Source organism: Tiliqua scincoides, chromosome 1 (genome assembly GCF_035046505.1).
Source record: "Tiliqua scincoides isolate rTilSci1 chromosome 1, rTilSci1.hap2, whole genome shotgun sequence".
Taxonomy (NCBI): Eukaryota; Metazoa; Chordata; class Lepidosauria; order Squamata; family Scincidae; genus Tiliqua; species Tiliqua scincoides.
This window is the reverse complement of record NC_089821.1, coordinates 57,627,106-57,645,933: the sequence shown is the minus strand read 5'-3', so window position 1 is coordinate 57,645,933 and position 18,828 is coordinate 57,627,106. Positions and strand designations below refer to the sequence as shown.

The 18,828-nt window shown below is 43.7% G+C and overlaps 1 protein-coding gene across 1 annotated transcript in view; it reads left to right on the top strand.

Moving 5' to 3' along the window:
* LOC136644030 (mucin-5B-like) overlaps positions 1–13,579 on the top strand; it is an 82,389-nt gene extending 68,810 nt beyond the window's left edge. Inside the window, exons 38-46 of the mRNA XM_066619500.1 lie at positions 1,681–1,858; positions 2,117–2,221; positions 2,899–2,939; positions 3,682–3,804; positions 5,712–5,807; positions 8,493–8,621; positions 9,293–9,332; positions 12,035–12,158; positions 13,373–13,579. Coding sequence (XP_066475597.1) covers positions 1,681–1,858; positions 2,117–2,221; positions 2,899–2,939; positions 3,682–3,804; positions 5,712–5,807; positions 8,493–8,621; positions 9,293–9,332; positions 12,035–12,158; positions 13,373–13,538 — 1,002 coding nt within the window. The 3' untranslated portion in view covers positions 13,539–13,579. The remainder of the gene's footprint in view (positions 1–1,680; positions 1,859–2,116; positions 2,222–2,898; positions 2,940–3,681; positions 3,805–5,711; positions 5,808–8,492; positions 8,622–9,292; positions 9,333–12,034; positions 12,159–13,372) is intronic.
* Positions 13,580–18,828: the final 5,249 nt, after the last annotated feature.

The window sequence follows — 18,828 nt, the reverse complement described above, 5'->3', positions numbered from 1 at the left end:
AAGCATAGGACTGCAGCCTTCCTCATATAGTGAGAGAAGACGGTGAAGAGTCAGCAGCTGTTTCACAAGTAGGGCAAGTAGACAGAAATATTTTGAACAATTTCAAAACAACCTCATAATACACACTTTTAGCCACAGGAGTTTGTCATCTCTTTAGAGACAAACTGATCCCATTGCTGCAAATCCCAATGTATTTAATTGTCTCAGAAGGGCTTCTCTGTTTCCTTTTATTCTACTGAAATGCCCCCGAAAGACACTCATGCATAAAAAAAAATTACATTCAGGAAATGTTTATATGTGTATCATCTTATCAATTCCTGAGTCTTCCTTGGAAATAATAAGATGATGTATCAGACTCATATAAGTGACCCATGCCTCACTAGAACCTCTAGGGGCCAGGTAGGGTGTCACATATGAAAAAGGGAGTTTAAACCCTACATTTATTAAGAATTCGTTCAGCAAGCCACACCCAGATGATACGTTATGTAAAATACTGTTGATTGATTTTGTTTTTAATATGAACTGGGGTGGGGAGGACTGATCAGGGCTTAGAGTGCAGAAAAGGATAGGAACCTATCTAGCCTTGTCTTTTCCCCTTTACTTCCTTTCTGATTTGCAGTCTGATCCAACCAAAGTCTCTCCCATCAATGCAGCTGCACCAATGGGGTGCGCACTGCATCCTGCAGGAGAGTTTCAGATCCCAAAAGCCTCCTTGAGGTAAGGGAATGTTTGTTCCCTTGCCCCAAGAGTACTAGGCTACTAATCCTTTTCCTTCCTGCTGTAGTCCTGATTAAAGTTCCCGTCCCTGAGGGTACATCCCCTTCCCCACTAGCTGCTATTTTAAAATGGAAAAGCACATATACAGGACCAAACAATGCTTTGAAAGTGGCATGTTGTTTGCTTCTCAGCTTCTTTTTCTTATCTATACAGCAGGAATCATTATGTTTGAATAAGGATTGTGTAGCACTCTGTCAGTGCCAATACCTGGTTGCTGAGGGTCCTGGGGTGAAGCCCTACACTTGGGTCCTCCAGGGTGTCAACCAGCTGCCAGCCCTTGGTGAGCTCTACCACTGCCGCCAGTAATGGCGATTACGGGGCTGGCTTGGCTAGGTGTGTCCTCACCAATGCTCAGTCTGACCAACCCCTGATGTCACCCCTGCACTCTGTAATTATAAATGTGCTTATTAAGATGATAATTAATTCTGATGATGGTTAGTGTTACATTTATAGGCATGGATATGACAATCCTGTGTTTTAAAATTATAACCCAGAGAGTCATGGACATTAGGATTTATGAAGTGCAATCCTTTGTATGTTTATTGAAAAGCATCAGTGGGTGCAATGGTATTTTGACCATTGACCAGTCTCTGAGTCCATCTGTCCCTTCCTTTGGAGGGAAGAGACTGAAAGCAGAACTACATCATTTACAATCAGGGACTAGGGGAGACTGCTATAAACACGTCCAAGTGTTCCTCATACATTGGACATTTTTGTAGCTTGTATTTATAAGTTGCTTGGGGAGCATCTTGGCTAAAAAGCAAGGTATAAATAAAGTGAATAAATCAATAAATGTGCTTAGAATTGTAGTTGAAGGCACTGATCGAAGTTTATTCCCAGAATAAACGGTGAAGTGCTCTGGTCAATCATCTTGTTTGTGTTTTCAATTGTATATTTATGCAGCCAGGAGAGAGTTGGGAAAAAGACTGTCAGATCTGCACTTGCAGCAAGGAAATGCTGACCATTTCTTGTTCACCCCACATTTGTGCAAAGTCTCCACCAATCACTTGCACAAAAGAAGGATTTGTGCCTATTGTAAGGCCGCACCCCGAGGATCCTTGCTGTATGGCAACAATATGTGGTAAGCACATCTTCAACAAGTTTTTTCATAGCAGAAGAAAGATGTGTGTTTTCACATGCAGATAAAATGTGCTGACAGTTCTGTACCATTTCATTGTGAATGTGGAATATGCATAGTCCAGAACTTTGCGACTAAAAATCATTTGCGGTTCTAAAATGGCCATTGTTAACAAGCCTTAAGAAAAGTGATTCTTATGCCTTCCTCATTCAGATAAACAATAAATGAATGCCCCAGTATCATCTGTTGCTTCTCTTACAGAATGTGATGTCAGGTCCTGTACTATAGCCACAAAGAAATGCAACTTAGGCTTCCAACCTGTAAGAGCCACTTCTGAAGAGGAATGTTGTCCTATTTATTCCTGTAGTAAGTACTGCATTCCTGTTCATACTTATGAAATGGAAGTGGAATTTTGTCATAGAATGTTAAAACATAATACAAAATCATGCAGGGGATGGACAGAGTGGATAGAGAGACGCTCTTTTCCCTCTCACATAACATCAGAACCAGTGGACATTCACGAAAGTTGAGTGTTGGGACAGTTAGGACAGACAGAAGAAAATATTTCTTTACCCAGCTTGTAATTAGTTTGTGGAACTCTTTGCCACAGGAAGTAGTGATGGCATCTTGCCTCGATGTCTTTAAGAGGGGACTGGACAAATTTCTGGAGGAAAATTTCATCACAGGTTACAAGTCATAGTAGGTGTGTACAAGCTCTTGGTTTTAGAGGCAGGCTGCCTCGGATTGCCAGATGCAGGGGAGGGCCCAAGGATGCAGGTTGTGTCTGTTGTCTTGTGCGCTCCCTGGGGCATTTGGTGGGCCACTGTGAGATACAGGATTCTGGACTAGATGGGCCTTTGGCCTGATCCAGCGGGGCTCTTCTTATGTTCTTATGTCTGCAGTCCTTATCTAAGAGTAAGCTCACTGAACACAGTCCAAGTTACTGAATTGGCTCTTTGCTCCCTCCATAAGAGAAGACTGAGAAACAACCCATATAGATTATATTACTGAAGACTAAACATTTTATTTTACTGTAATTACAGGGCCAAAAGGCGTTTGTGTATCCAATGGACTGGAGTACCAGGTAAGGAATGCTGTATAATGTAGTGTGCTGTTAGAATACAGCTTTAGTTATTAATACATACTTATATTTTTTAATCTAAAAATGTCAGTTATGTGAGTATTCATATCCTTAAAATTCATAATAAAAACTGCAATCCTATAACCCTTACCTAGTAGTAAGTCTCATTGAACAGGTAGTCCAATCCTAAGCTCCCTTGCTCCATCTTGTGTAGTGATGCCAAAATGGCTACCACTGCATCCAGCAGGCCAGGGAGGCTGCTGGAGGTCTCCTCGGGGGAAGGGGACTTTTGTACCCTTCCCCCAAAGAAAGTCCCAGGCCCTGCAATGGGCCTAGTCGTGTCTGTGCCAGCTATTTTGACAGTGCAGAAGAGAAAGGCCCCGTGTAGGGCTTTGAAGCCTGATGCAGGGGATAGGATGCTGCAGAGGAGGCCTCTGCCAGTCAGCCCCCCCATCCCCCATTGCTATGCTACTGTGTTTGGAAACATTAATTTTTTTTTTTTACTGTTGTGCCTTTAATAGCATACAGTGCACCCTGGTATACCGTCTTCTATGGCTTTGGTGCAGGCTGAATCTGATGAAATTGAATCTACACACAAAATATCTCCCTTCCACATATAAGCAGTTAATACCTGCTAGCAGTCTTTCACTAACTTCATGTTCCGAGGTTATGTTTCTGCGTTAATGTGCTGAGTTGCCTTATTGAATTCTCTCTCCCCCCTTCTATATACTATTTCTCGTTGCAGCCTAGGTCATTGGTACAGTCAGACTCTTGTGAAGAATGTCTATGCACTGAGACACAGGATCCCAAGGCACAAACCAACCAAATTAAGTGCACTCCGATACAATGCTCTACTGAATGTCAGCCGGTAAATAGTTGCTTTGGGGGCTTTTTCTCCTCTATTGCTATCTCAGCTTGCCTTGCTGCCTGTCTAGACCGAGTGCAATTGCTCTCGTGTAACTATTTAGGTAGTCAGAACTGTATCAAATATGGAGTGCTTAGATCAGCAGTTCCCAAACTTTTTAGCACCAGGATCCAGTTTTATAAATGGCGCTTTATTGGGACCAACCAGGTTTACCAGACTTTTAAAGCAATCTAGAAAGAAATAGTATTTTATTTGTTTATAAGTACGAGTAATAATAACCAGAAAAAAGACCAGCTAATATTTATCTCCCTGTATTTACACATACGAACGTGTGTAACTTGTACTCATACTTGTCAACTGCAGGAACTGGGCTCTTTGCAGGGTAATTAGCAGCTACAGTATCTGATTTTTGAATAGCCTCAAGGCTTGAAGCAATTAGTTATCTGATCTTTCCATCACCCTTTGTGGACCCAGCAAAAATCAGATTCACCAGTGGGTTCTGACTCACAGTTTGGGAACTATTGGCTTAGACAGATGTGTATGTAGTGAGCAGCAGCTGGTTTCAGAAAGGCTCTACTGCTATTATAGCTGCTTGATTCTCCCTCAAAACTGGATCTGGAAAGTTATGCTGGGAAAGATTCTATAATGTTCTCACACAGCAGGTTGTTGGGCTGATGCTGATATTTCCTACTCAAATGTTTGTTTTTCATGCAAGGAAACAGGAAGAAAATGGTTGGAGACCACATTGTCTGACATACACAATGTGTAAGCACTTTAAAGATGCATATGCAAATGATACAACTCAGGCCCAAATCCTAACCAACTTTCCAGCGCTGACACAGCTGTGCCAATGGGGCATGTGCTGCAGTTGAGTGGCAGTCATGGAGTCTCCTTACCCTCAAGGTGATATTTGTTCCCTTACCAAGGGCTGTATTGCCGTTACCTTGGTGCTGGAAAATTGGTTAGGATTGCACCCTCATACGACTTTTCCAAAGAATGTGCGTCAAGAAGAGTAACTCAATTTGTGGACTTAGGAGACAGCATAGTGTCACAGGAGCAGTTTGTGCAGAATACATACTGTGCTGTGATACATACTATTAGCACCAGCTAATTAGATAACTGCATTTGGCTCAGATCCCTTGATACTCTGAAAACCAGTGTGAGGCAAAAGCCTAATGTACAATTCTGTGGATCAGTGTGGCTCCTTGAATTTGGGAGACAGCTCACCACTTAGTTACTAGATCCCAGTCAAGATTCTGCCCCTAACCAGAGTCTTAAAATCTAGAGCAGGGCTGTGCAGCCCCTGCTACATCTGTCCTGATGCTTCTAGGCATTTGATGCACTGTGTCCTAAGCAAAGGCTGTGGCTGTACAACAAGGATTGGACCTTCCTCACTGGCTTTGCTTCCCCTGTAGAGTAATCAAAATTCTTCTCAGGCTTTGTAACAAGGTCAGGTAAATTTTAAAGCTTCCCAGTGGAAGATAAGAGTTTAGCTTTTTGCACAATTCAGTGCCTCTTCTTATATTTGGGGAAATACGAATTCATATTACTTGATACAAGAGTGCATTATGTTCAGGATTTCAAGCACAGAGCCCTACATAGCATAACTCACTGAAAACAGTCACATAAACCCAGCCATTTACAGTGGATGGAGGAGTGCTGATACACACACAGAGTTCCACCATGTTCTTAGGCTTTCCCTCTCCATTCACTTTAGTGGAGGGAGTTTGCTGTTGCATTGCTTTATATGCACAGATCTGTCTTCTCCACTGAAATGACTGGGTGACACACAAACACAGAAGCAATGCTCGCTGCGGCTCTTGGGTTCGTGTGCATAATTATGGGTGAATCTGTGTTTCAAGAAAAATGCAGGCAAGGTAATTGAGCTGTCCACAAATTTATATCCTCAGGGTTTCCACTATTTCCCTGAAGAAGGAAAGTGTTGTGGTCAGTGTGTGCAGGTGGCTTGCACTGCACAGTTTCCGTCTGGTATAGTGACTATCAAGGTACATTTTTGCTCCTTTACAAGTCATTCCATTGTTACTACGGACCATATTCTTCAGTCAGTACAAATGCACTGTTTGGAGGAGAGCTTTCTTTGAAAGCAAAGAAGTAAGCAGACTTGGGTTGATCAGAAATCTTATTCAGAACAGATATTAAGCAAAACATGGAAGAGGAAGAGAGAAAAAGATGGTCCTCGGCATGCTGATAAAGCCCCAGTTTGCTGTTTGTAAGATGAGGAGGCGTTTCCCAGACTTGAGGCCCAAACCTACCCTCAAGATACACTACTATATCTCCATCAGTGGCGTCACTAGGGTTTGCATCACCTGATGCAGGAGGCCAGAGTGTCACCCCCATGATGGACCTCCTCCTATGCAGTGGGCAGGGCAACGCCCGGGGCACTGGGCGTGGTGATGCACTGCCCCACCCCCACTGTTTTTTTTTACTATAATGTTTGATAGAATAAAGATATTTCAATGCAGTTTGTTTCATTGCATTCTGCATGAAATTACACATCCATTGATATATAACGTGACGGTATTATTTGAAAATACGAACATTTTAAAAATTTTGGCCAGTAGTGATGTCACTCCCTGTGGATGTCACCCAGTGCAGCCCACATCTCCCTAGCGTCACCACTGATCTCCATGTAGACTGGTGCAATGACAACCCCACCTGTTTTGAAGCACTCAAATGGCAGCATGACTTCACTGCTGGAGAGGCCAAAAAAGGGGAGGAGATAGAGATGGGATGTGGGAGGGTGTAGGAGGAACAAGGAGGAGTTGATGATATGGTTCTTTGACATATAATGTGTGGCTCTCTGAAATTTGTTGGCTATGCTCCTTTTAGCATCACAATCACTATTAAAGGTAAAGAAGAAATAGTCAAGTATTATAATTATTTATTGGGTATAAACTGAGAATCCACTGAATTGCAACGTAAGTGCAATTCATGTTGAGTAAATATATTTAAGAATTTAAATACTTCTTAAATACTGCTGTTCTCAAACATCTCTCTTGCAGCTCCGAAACAGGAGAGACCCCTCTTATCTCAAACAATCCCTTCCCTCTCAAACAAGAGAGATCCCAAGTTTATCATATGTGGCTTTTATGTTAAACAAGTTTGACCACCCTGACATATGACATATCCTAACCCACTTTTGGATTAGGACATGTCCGAACAGACCTACCAACAATGCTAGAAAATCATGATGCAAATGTGTATCATGATGCAGGTGTATGTAGGAGTAACCTCATTAGGAACAATGGGGAGGGGAAAAACACCAGAAAAGTTCAGCTCCTGCCTCCTCCTGCCCTGCCCACTTTCCTAAGACAGAACATAGGATACAGGATACATTTGTCAACCAACTACATCACACCCAGCCCAGTATTCAAGCCTTCAGCCAGTGAGATCCCTGTTCAGAATTATCAGGTGTATGGCATGGGGCTGTACTTTGTGCAATAGTCTCTGGCACTCTGCTTTGCTTGAGTGCTGTTGAGGCTCCCGTTGTGACTTATCCCAGTTCTTCCCTTGGCAGAAACGTTTTTTCCCAGCTGGCAGATGCCCTCACAGGGATGCCTTGTCATAGAGGGGGGAGCTATCTTTCCATCCATGCTCGGCTCAAAGGGTATTCCTTGGATATATGGGTGGGATGAGGGAACTTGAAACCTGGGTACCAGCATCTCTAACGGTTATTGGCTTTTGCCCCTTTGCTACTGATGCCACTGTGACTCCTTTGGGGTGGGAGGTGTGCTGTGCATGCTTGTGAGGTGTGTGAGCTGTGTGTGAAGTGTCCTTGGAGAATCTCTCCATGGTTGAGGATGGTGCCTGTTGCTGTGTTGCTTATTCCAAGTGCCTGATGGGCACCTTCCTACTGCCCCCCCCCCCCACTCACTGACCTGTCATTGGCTCTGCATCTGTTCTGGTCCTCTGCTAAGTTCATCCTGGTAGCACGTTTCTGGAGACTGGCACTGGGGCTGATCGGATGCAGTGATGGCTCCTTGGCCCTCACATGAATGGCACATGGATGTCACACAAATGAAGCACTGAGTTCATGGTGATAACTCATGGACATCACAGGGATGATTCACTGCTGTCAGAATGCTGCTCCATGAATAACAGGCTGTGTCAGTATTTCCATGAACACTGAAGGTGCTACTGGGAAGGGCTGCACCAGTGTTGCTTTGCCAGATCAGGCTTGGCATTTGGCCCTTGTTTCACGGGTGCCAGTGTGCTGTTGGTGTGGTGTTGCCAGGACAGGCTTAGGTTATGAAGGATGTCCTGCTGGCATCTGTGTGATGTTTGTGTGGCATCTAAATGCCTTTCAGTTGTTAATTTAGTTAGACTTTGCTAGGTGCAAGAAAGATCTATGCTTGTATCAAGAGCTACTGTGAGGCAGAAGTAATATCAGTTTAATATTTTGGTGATAGATCATTTTTTTCCTGGGAACTTCTGGATGTAAATCAAATCCTCTGCAAATGCGCACAGTGCTACATATGTAAACTTTTCAGAGATGAGGTTTTCATATTTGGTTTTCAAAAACCAGTACATATTTTATTGGAACTGCCTGCTTTGCTCCTCTGAGATTGTTTGAATATTTTACATACATGGATGGAAATGCCAGAAGAGAATCAATTATTTTGCTCAATGATATCTATTTTGGCATACTGTAATCTTTTTTTATTGTTTAGGATGGGGACACCTACGTGCATCCACAGGACAACTGTACTCGTTACAATTGCAGCAGGTTGTCAGGCCAGTTTGTTCTGATGAGCACAGTCACAGCCTGCCCAGCCTTTGATCAAGGAAACTGTGACCCAGTGAGTATATTTATAGATAGCGGTGCTTTTCCTTCACCAATTCTGATGAACATTTCTAGTGATCAGCCCTATGTGAATAAATGTTTAACTTCCAAGGCCAAATAGAAAAGGACTGGTTGACAAGAACAACATTAGTCCTTGCCATTGCCTTCTCAGTCTTCTTGAGCTTAAGGCTCAAGTGTTGAAAGTATATAAGGGGCATATCTTTGCCAGTTGTTTCTATCCTCTACAGCAGTGGTTCCCAAACAGCAGTTCACCCTTAAGGGGAGTGGCCCAGGAATGGGTGCCCCGATAGCGCTGCAGTAATTGCTGCGCCATGGGAACCCAGGGGCATTTTATCATACCTGGGGGATCTTAAAGCTTCGTTTAGGGTTCTGGAGGCTTGCAGCCCCCTCTGTGAGCCTCCACATGGTTGCCCTGAGCTCCAATAGCCTATCAGAGCTCACTTCCAGTTTCTGCAATCGCAATCTGCTTGCATCCGATTTTCAGAAGAGGCAATAGCTTTATGGCCATTGATGAAATGAATAAATTAAATGATGCACAGTTTTTATACATCTCTGTTATAGTAGGAGAGGGAGTAATGGTCAGTCCCAAAAAATATTAAGATGAGCTTGAGTCATATTGGAATTTAAGGTACTAATTATCAAATTAGTTTTTTCCCCCCAAACCAGGGAACCATTGAAATGAGTGCAGATGGATGCTGTCAAACCTGTGAGTATGTTATTAGCAACTGTTAATTAATATAAACAAAGGGATGCTATTGTCAGACTTTCATCATACAGATTGGTCAATATGACCTTGATTTTTTATTGGAGATATTAGACTTTGGCAGGGGGTAGGGAGTCACACATTCCTGGGTAGCCCTGGATGAGTCTCAGAAACTTACTTGCAGGAAGCTCTTCATCTAAGGGGAATTTCAAAAGTGGTATCCCTCATCAGGAGTCTGAAGTGAGTGATGCTGGCTATTCTTACCACTTCAGAACTCTCCCATCTCTTTCAGTAGAATATGTAGTCCAGGCATTATAATGGCTGCTATTGGGATCCATATCTGAAGTTCAGGTGTGCCCTTACCATAGATTTGTACAACGGCATTATAATATTAGCCGTTTTGTTCTCAATACCTTTTCCTAATAATCCCAAACATAGAATTGACTTTCTTCACTGCCGCTGCACATTGGGTCGACACTTTCATCGACCTCTCCACCACCACCCCAAGATCTCTCTCCTGATCTGTCACAGACAGCTCAGAACCCATCAGCCTATATGTGAAGTTTTGATTTTTTGCCCCAATGTGCATGACTTACACTTACATTGAAACACATCTGTCATTTTGCTGCCCATTCTGCCAGTTTGGAGAGATCCTTCTGGAGCTCCTCACAATCACTTCTGGTCTTCACCACTCGGAAAAGTTTGGTGTTGTCTGCAAACTTAGCCACCTCACTGCTCACCCCTGTCTCCAGGTCATTTATGAAGAGGTTGAAAAGCACCGGTCCCAGGATAGATCCTTGGGGCACACCGCTTTTCACCTCTCTCCATTGTAAAAAGTGCCCCTTGACACCCACTCTCTGTTTTCTGATCTTCAACCAGTTCTCAATCCATGAGAGGACCTGTCTTCTAATTCCCTGACTATGGAGTTTTTTCAGCAGCCTTTGGTGAGGGACCATGTCATAAGAACATAAGAACAGCCCCACTGGATCAGGCCATAGGCCCATCTAGTCCAGCTTCCTGTATCTCACAGCGGCCCACCAAATGCCCCAAGGAGCACACCAGATAACAAGAGACCTCATCCTGGTGCCCTCCCTTGCATCTGGCCTTCTGACATAACCCATTTCTAAAATCAGGAGGTTGCGCATACACATCATGGCTTGTACCCCATAATGGATTTTTCCTCCAGAAACTTGTCCAATCCCCTTTTAAAGGCGTATAGGCTAGACGCCATTACCACATCCTGTGGCAAGGAGTTCCACAGACCAACCACACACTGAGTAAAGAAATATTTTCTTTTGTCTGTCCTAACTCTCCCAACACTCAATTTTAGTGGATGTCCCCTGGTTCTGGTATTATGTGAGAGTGTAAAGAGCATCTCCCTATCCACTCTGTCCATCCCCTGCATAATTTTGTATGTCTCAATCATGTCCCCCCTCAGGCGTCTCTTTTCTAGGCTGAAGAGGCCCAAACGCCGTAGCCTTTCCTCATAAGGAAGGTGCCCCAGCCCCATAATCATCTTAGTCGCTCTCTTTTGCACCTTTTCCATTTCCACTATGTCTTTTTTGAGATGTGCCGACCGTAACTGGACACAATACTCCAGGTGTGGCCTTACCATAGATTTGTACAATGGCATTATAATACTAGCCGTTTTGTTTTCAATACCCTTCCTAATGATCCCAAGCATAGAATTGGCCTTCTTCACTGCCGCCGCACATTGGGTCGACACTTTCATTGACCTGTCCACCACCACCCCAAGATCTCTCTCCTGATCTGTCACAGACAGCTCAGAACCCATCAGCCTATATCTAAAGTTTTGATTTTTTGCCCCAATGTGCATGACTTTACACTTACTGACATTGAAGCTCATCTGCCATTTTGCTGCCCATTCTGCCAGTCTGGAGAGATCCTTCTGGAGCTCCTCACAATCACTTCTGGTCTTCACCACTCGGAAAAGTTTGGTGTCATCTGCAAACTTAGCCACTTCACTGCTCAACCCTGTCTCCAGGTCATTTATGAAGAGGTTGAAAAGCACCGGTCCCAGGACAGATCCTTGAGGCATACCACTTTTCACCTCTCTCCATTGTGAAAATTGCCCATGTCAAACATGACAAAAATGTCAAACACCTTCTCAAAGTCCAGATATGTAATGTCCATGGGTTCTCCCACATCCACATGCCTGTTGACCTTTTCAAAGAATTCTATAAGGTTTCTAATGAGAAAGTGAGTTAACTGAAGAGAAACTGAATTATGGACCAAATGGTTGCTTTCTGTGATTGATGTGGGGAAACCTAAAAATCAGGTTCAAAAAATGAGTGTTTCTACATTTTTTTCAGTGGGACCTCTGAATTAGCTTAGCAATGGCATTATAGCAAACAGAAGAACTTATTCAAACATTAGTCAGTGAGGGTCTGTTAAATCTCTTCTTTTCAGATATTACAAATTTGGCTCATTCCTGTTATCTCTGAGTATATATTAGAACAAACATAAGCTGTGAGGGATTTTATACATGAAGGTAGAACCTGAGAAATATGCTTTTGAAATCACAGAAATTTTTACTATCAGTAACTGATTACCAGATTCATGAGCATCCCTGCTCCTAGGGACACTGGAAAGATCTGTCTGAACCATTTCCAGCAAGACAGATAAAAACCACTTTAGTTCAAATTGGATACGGTTAATTGAGGGATTTTTCTTCTCATTTTCAGGTCTCCCTCTGTCACATAACTGTGAAGTTAAGCTGAGGAAACGACTTGTGGTTTATAAAAAATGTAAATCAGCCACTCCTGTTTCAATACCATCCTGCGAAGGATCCTGCAGCACCTACTCCATGTCAGTAATAGATCCCCCCACCTCCTTTGATCTGATTGTCTTCTAAAGCCTAATAATGTCAGACACCATTTCCAGTGATCACCCTTTGTCCCTTCTCTCATCATTTTTCTAGAAAGGAAATACATTAGCAGATGGAGTATGAGAGGGCCTATCAACCAAATAGGAACTAGAGTATGAGAGAGCATGTTATGTCAGTCAAATCAGAACAAGTACTATGTGTAAATAAAAAGAACAAAAAACATAATTGGGACACCTCGGCACCTAAAGCTCTTTAGTAAGACAAAGTATAATATGGGGCATAGTTGGCCAAAAGGGGGACTAACAAAGGTCCATATTCATGCATTTGAAGAATGGAGAGGAAGCAAATTCCACACTGAGAGGCCTTCAATAAGCTGTAGCAATCTCTTGTTAACTGAAGGCACAAGGGCAGGATCCCCAAACAGCAGATAGTGCCTGAGCACTGATAGCCACCATGTTGAGATTTCAGAAGTAGCTGCCAATCCTATTCTTTCCCTCCCCTGCTGATGCAGCGTTGCCAAAATCTACTGCTACATGGTGTGGGGGGGGGGTAGTTGTGGAGATCTCCTCTGGGGGTTCATTCTCTTACCTGGAAGTAAGCCTCTGTAACATGGAGGGATCTACTCAGTGATCCCTGAGTAGATCTACTCAGTGATCCCTGTGCTAGTGAGTCTGCTAGTGCAGGCCCACATAGATTTGTGCCATAGGATTGGGTCCAGGAAGGGGCCTATGATTCAGCAGTTGCCACTGCTACCAGACCCAATCCACTCTTCCCCCACCCCATTATGCCCCCCCTAAACCCTGACCCACCTCCCCTACCATCCTTCCTGCCTTAGCAGGTGGCCAGTGATCCTCAGTTGGTGCAGGCAGACTTCCTGCTGGCACTCTTGCAGCATGCTACACCACATGCTGTCAAAACACTTACGGCAGTCGCTGCCAAACCTAAAATCTCATCTTTTTTCTTCACTAGATTTTAGTATGGAAAATCGGGTGGGGAGGAGAGTGGGTAGACAAAAATAACTTGGGTTGTACAAAAGACAAAGGGGCTGTGGTGGGCTGTATACAATTTGTCTCTGTTGCTCCGAAGGTAAGAAATGTGGTGGTTTGGGTTTATTACTGGTATCATTCTATGTGCTGTTCGTGCAATGGGGGAACATCACCAAAAATGCTTCACCTCTGTGTTTCACTCCACTCAGGTATTCCTTTGATACTCACAAAATGAAGCACAAGTGTACATGTTGCCATGCTACAAAATATCATGAAGAGAGGGCTGAGCTTATCTGCAGTAGAAGAAAGCGAATGAAATATACATACCTGCATGTGGATGAGTGCAGCTGTGTGGAGGCAACATGCTCTACCTAAAGCTAGGAACCAAAAGGGCTTAAGAAATGCCTAATCTTTATTTGAATGCTTTTCCTAAAAAATATTTCACCTTGTCTGTGAGTAACTGCAGCACACATGCGGACACACAGGTGGCCATTGTGTTCTGAGATGAGAGATGTTCAGTGTTCTGTATCAGAGTGATCCACTACACAATCCTCTGTATGATTACTCAAAAGTATGTCCTGCTGTGTTCAATGGGACTTACTCCCCACTGAGTGTGTACAGGACTGCAGCCTCAGTCTGGCGAATATATCTCTTATTCTGATTTCTCTAAGACATTAGACAATTCAGGAAAGAACTGTGCTGTGAATATTTATCAAATAAACTCTGTTTCCAAGTTTTCTATTGCAATAATCTTACCTCAATATCTTTTCATATCAACAATATCTGCAATACCTTTCATTCCAAAGTGCTTTAGGATGCAATCCTAAAGTGCCTTTGAGCCAGTGCGAGTGCCTTCCACTCGCCCAGTGGAGTGCCCAGAGGAGTTACAAAAGTGACATAAGAGTTGGACATGTGCCAGCCTCTGGAGGCCAAATCGGGTCTTGCTGTGAGTTCATGCCGGCCAGGTCAGGCCAGCACAGGGATTTGGGGAGGGCAGAAATGGGGCATTCTGGGGTAGGGGGAGGGTGGGCGGTGGATGGACCCATGTGCAGCCTGGGCCTGGGCGGGGAGTGCAGCCAGGATCCGGCACTTGGGCCAGATCCTAACCCCACTCCCAGACTTCTCGGCACAGCACCAGGCTGCTCAGATCTGCGCAACCTCTTTAGCTGGTGCAGACCCAAGTAGCCCAATTGGGGCTGCTGCTGCGTTACTCGGCGTAAGAGGAATACATTTCCCTTGCCCCAGACTGAGCTACAGGCAGCCCCAACCCCATGCTGGATACAGGGCAGGTCAGCTGGCCTGCCTCTTCCAGCGCAGGATTGGGCTGTTAGACAAATAATTATAATAGCCTGACACTACACAACGTTTTCTTATTTTTTAATCATACCCTTTGCCAGAAGGATAATCAAAGAGTTATGAGTATAAATCAAGATATGGCTACACACTTCAGTTGAAAGTTGGGGAAAACTTCTGAAACTCTAAAGGTTTAAAATTTTGGAGCTGTAGGACCAAGAACTTTACTGTGTTCAAGACACATCTGGATAAATTTATGGAGATAATCTTGTGATTTCTGTGCCCCATGGTCCCATTTGGTTCAGAAACACTCCATATATCATCATGGGGAGTTCCTACCCTTAACCTTATCAGTTCCAGTGGCACACAGGGCACCACCAGACAAGTAGGCATTTGGGTATATAGTATTTTTAAATAGCATTTCCACAGAAAGGCCTCCACTTTTACTTGGTCAGTACATTGGATATTTTTTGCCTTCTCCTGCAAGGTGTGACATTGCCACCATTTCACCAGCAGGTGTCACACCAGCCACAACTAAACCATGCAAAGATTGGAGCGCCAGACATTTAGAAAACGGATGCACCCAATAATTTTTTTTTTTTAAAGATGTGGTATGTGCTGGGGTACTGTACTAGGTTATTTGTGTTCTGGATGATTATATCCAGGTCAAATGTGTCCCAGTCACAGGCATCCCTGGACATTTGCGCCTTTTTTTGTGTGCATCCTGGTCATTTGCATTCCACTGTAACTGGGCAACGAACAAACTGGGCAACAAACCCCATGTTATATATCCTAAACCTCTTATCTCAACCCTAACCCTACCTTTGCATTTTAAAAATAAAAGTAGATGTAATATAAATATACATATAATGGGACACAAATGTCCAGGATGCAAAAAGATTGAATGCAAATACCCAACATCAAGATGCATTTGTCTGGGATACAGTGGTCCAGGACACTATAGTCCTGTCACTGTTGGGGTACAGTGAGTATGAACAAGACCTATTCCCATATATCTAAGACTTGTGCAGAAGGTCAGTGATGGGGGGGGGGGGGGAATCTGTACCTGGTGGCATTTTTCCCAGCCTGCATCAATTCAAAGTAATAATAATATTAATAACTAGCTATTTATATACTGCCTTTCTGGTTATCGAATTACTCCTCCTGACTTTATTCAAGGCGGTTTACATAGGCAGGCATTTCTAAATCCCTTAAGGGGATCTTTACAATCATAGAGGTTCTCTCTTTCAAAAGCCAACAACATTTCAGAATGGATCTTCCTGGTTTGGTCTCACTTCTGGCCTCCAGTTCTCCCACACAGGCTGACAAGCAGCTCCACCTCTCACAAGGAGGGCAGCCAAGACGCTTCTTGCTCACACCAAGAACAGGTGAAATCACTCAGCTCGGCTTGTCAGCTGCTTCAAGGTCTCGCCATTCTCAACTGTTCAGGGAGCTGCCAGTGTCCTTGAACTGGCAACCTTCTGATGTTATCTTCGGGCTAACGGAGGCTCTACCCTCTAGACCAGACCTCCTGCCCAGCAGGTACAGGAGTACCTATCAGTAGTACAGGAGTCCTATCAGCCTAGCAACACTGGCCATCTTCTGAGTAAAGACTTCTATGGAGGAACGAAGCCTAAACTAAGAACGAAATTTTCATACGAAAATTTCATACGAAAATTTCAAACGAAATTTAATTGTGTGGTGGTCATTTTACGAGTGAATGTTGAAGGCATTTATGATTCTGGTTGGAGTGTCCTTACTCATAGCTGTCATGTTACATTGCAAATCATGCCCTTATAAAGCTAACTCTACAGTTGAGGACCTGAATGAGAGGGAAATCCCCTTGACAGGTTGTCAGGAAATGCAAATAATTTCTTTAGAAAAATTGACATTTAGGAAGTGGGATTTAAGAACACGTCAAGCATGTGTGTAAGACAGGGGAAGGGAAACACCCACACTAATGTCACAATCATGTAAAACAAGAATCCAGATCTTTTAATTGTCTGTATACCAATATCCAGCAAAAGGATGTCACAATCTGCTAGTAATCTAAAACAGTTGCTCACAATTATTTAATCATAAAACCCATTAAAGCAACTGCTAGCCTTTACATATGTATTTTCTCATTCTCTGGCTGTAAGACATATTGTTGGATAACATTAGAGTGAAAATTTGTGGAGCCCTGACTTCAAATAACTTCAGTGCAAGCAACTATGCAATTGACAGAGAGGTTGATTTGACCATTTCTGCCTCTCTTCCCTTTCCTCAGCTCACCCCTCTCTAAGTGGAAGTCACTAAGAAGAGCCGTGCTGGATCAGCCAGAGGCCCATCTAGTCCAGCTTCCTATATCTCATAGTGGCCCACCAGATGCCTCAGGCAGCACACAAAACAAGATACCTGTTGCCACCTGCATGCATTCTTAGGTAGCCTACTTCTAAAACCAGGAAGTTGCACATTCCCATCACGGTTTGTAACCTGTGATGGACTTTTCTTCTAAAAATCTGACCAATCCCCTTTTAAGGCATCTAAGCCAGATGACATCACCACATCCTGTGGCAAGGAGTTCTACAGACTAATTGCATGCTGGGTAAAGAAATATTTTCTTTTGTCTGAAATATGAAATTTCAGACAAAATATGAAAAGAAATATTTTCATCCACAATTTTAGTGGATGTCTTCTGCTTCTGGTGTTATGTGAGAGGGAAAAGAGCATTTTTCTATCCACACTATCCTCCCCTGCATAATTTTGCACATCTCAATTGTACCCCCCCTCGGGCACCTTTTTTCTGAACTAAAGAGCCTGAAACGCTGTAGCCTTTTCTCATAAGGGAGATGGCCCAGCTCAGTAATCATTTTGGTCGCTCTCTTCTGCACCTTTTCTAGTTCCACAATGTCCTTTCTGAGATGTGGCGACCAGAACTGGACGCAGTACTCCAGATGTGGCCTTACCATTGCTTTGTACAATGGCATTATATTGTTGGCCATTTTATTCTCAATCCCCTTTTTAACTCTCCCTAGCATAGGATTGATCTTCTTCACCATTGCTGCCCACTGGGTTGACACATTCATCAAGCTGTCCACCAGCACCCCAAGATCTCTCTTCTGATCTGTCACAGGCAGCTCAGAACCCACTAGCCCAGTGGTTCTCAAGCTTTTAGCATCAGGGCCCACTTTTTAGAATGAGAATCTGTCAGGACCTACCAGAAATGGTATCATGAATGGAAGTGACATCATCAAGCAGGAAGAGTTTTGGCAATCCTAGGTTTCAACCCTACCCACACTTACCTAGGAGTAAACTAGGTAACAACGGATAAACTAGGTAACTAGGTAACAATGATATCATTGTTAGAAGCATATACATAGCAGTCTGTTCAAAGAAGATATCTGTAACATTTCCCCAAATGCAGTCACATACCCTGGCAGCATCAAGTCTAAGATATTAAAACTAAAATATTGAAATGAATGGGGACCCACCTGAAATGGGCTCGCGACCCACCTAGTGGGTCCTGACCCACAGTTTGAGAAACATTGCACTAGCCTATATGTGAAGTTTAGATTTTTTTTTGCCCCAATGTGTCATTAGAGGCTTCCTGTCCATACTGCGTCACCTTGATACCATGCCACTTCCACTCTTCTTGAATACCAGGTGCCAGAGCCCTCCCGTGTGTCTCCCAGTGAGGCATTCAAAGACCTGCTGTCCTCCACCATGGAGGAGAGCAGGTCTCCCTGCCTCCTCCCTGACTTCCCCAGATGTTGGCCAATCTCAGCCGGTGCAGTCTTCCCTCCCCACATTTGTGCAGAGGCTGAAGGCAGCCTCTGTGGGGTGATGCATGTCCCTGCATCAGCCAAGCCAACACACATAGAGGCGCAAACGTGCTTTATGGCATGTTTGCGACACTCCTGGGCCGGCGCAAGGGACTTGCGCCTGCCTAACTGATAGTTAGGATTGTGCCCTTAATCTCCCGCCTATTTTGTGAGGAGAAGGAATCTTTCTTTAACCTATTTTTTATCACACACAGCACAAATCCAAAATGCTGGCATCACATCAGACACAAACACGTTAAGGTTATCCATCCATCCATCAGTCCCATTTGGGGATTGTCTTGTGACTTCAGAGCATTTGTGACTGTGAAAGCAACATGGAGGAGACGCTTCTGGATTGCTCTCGCATCCTGAATGGCCCTGAAGGTGAATGGGAGGGGCCACTTTACACAGTGTTCAGGTGCCTGAAAAATGTAGCATTTTGCCCCTCACCTCCAGTAAAGACAGTGGTGGAAGGAGAATTGTGTCACACTCTTTCTCCAGCAAAATGCTGACACATACTTTAAGCATTAATTGTGCATTCCCTTCCCTTCCTCTTTCTATGATATGTT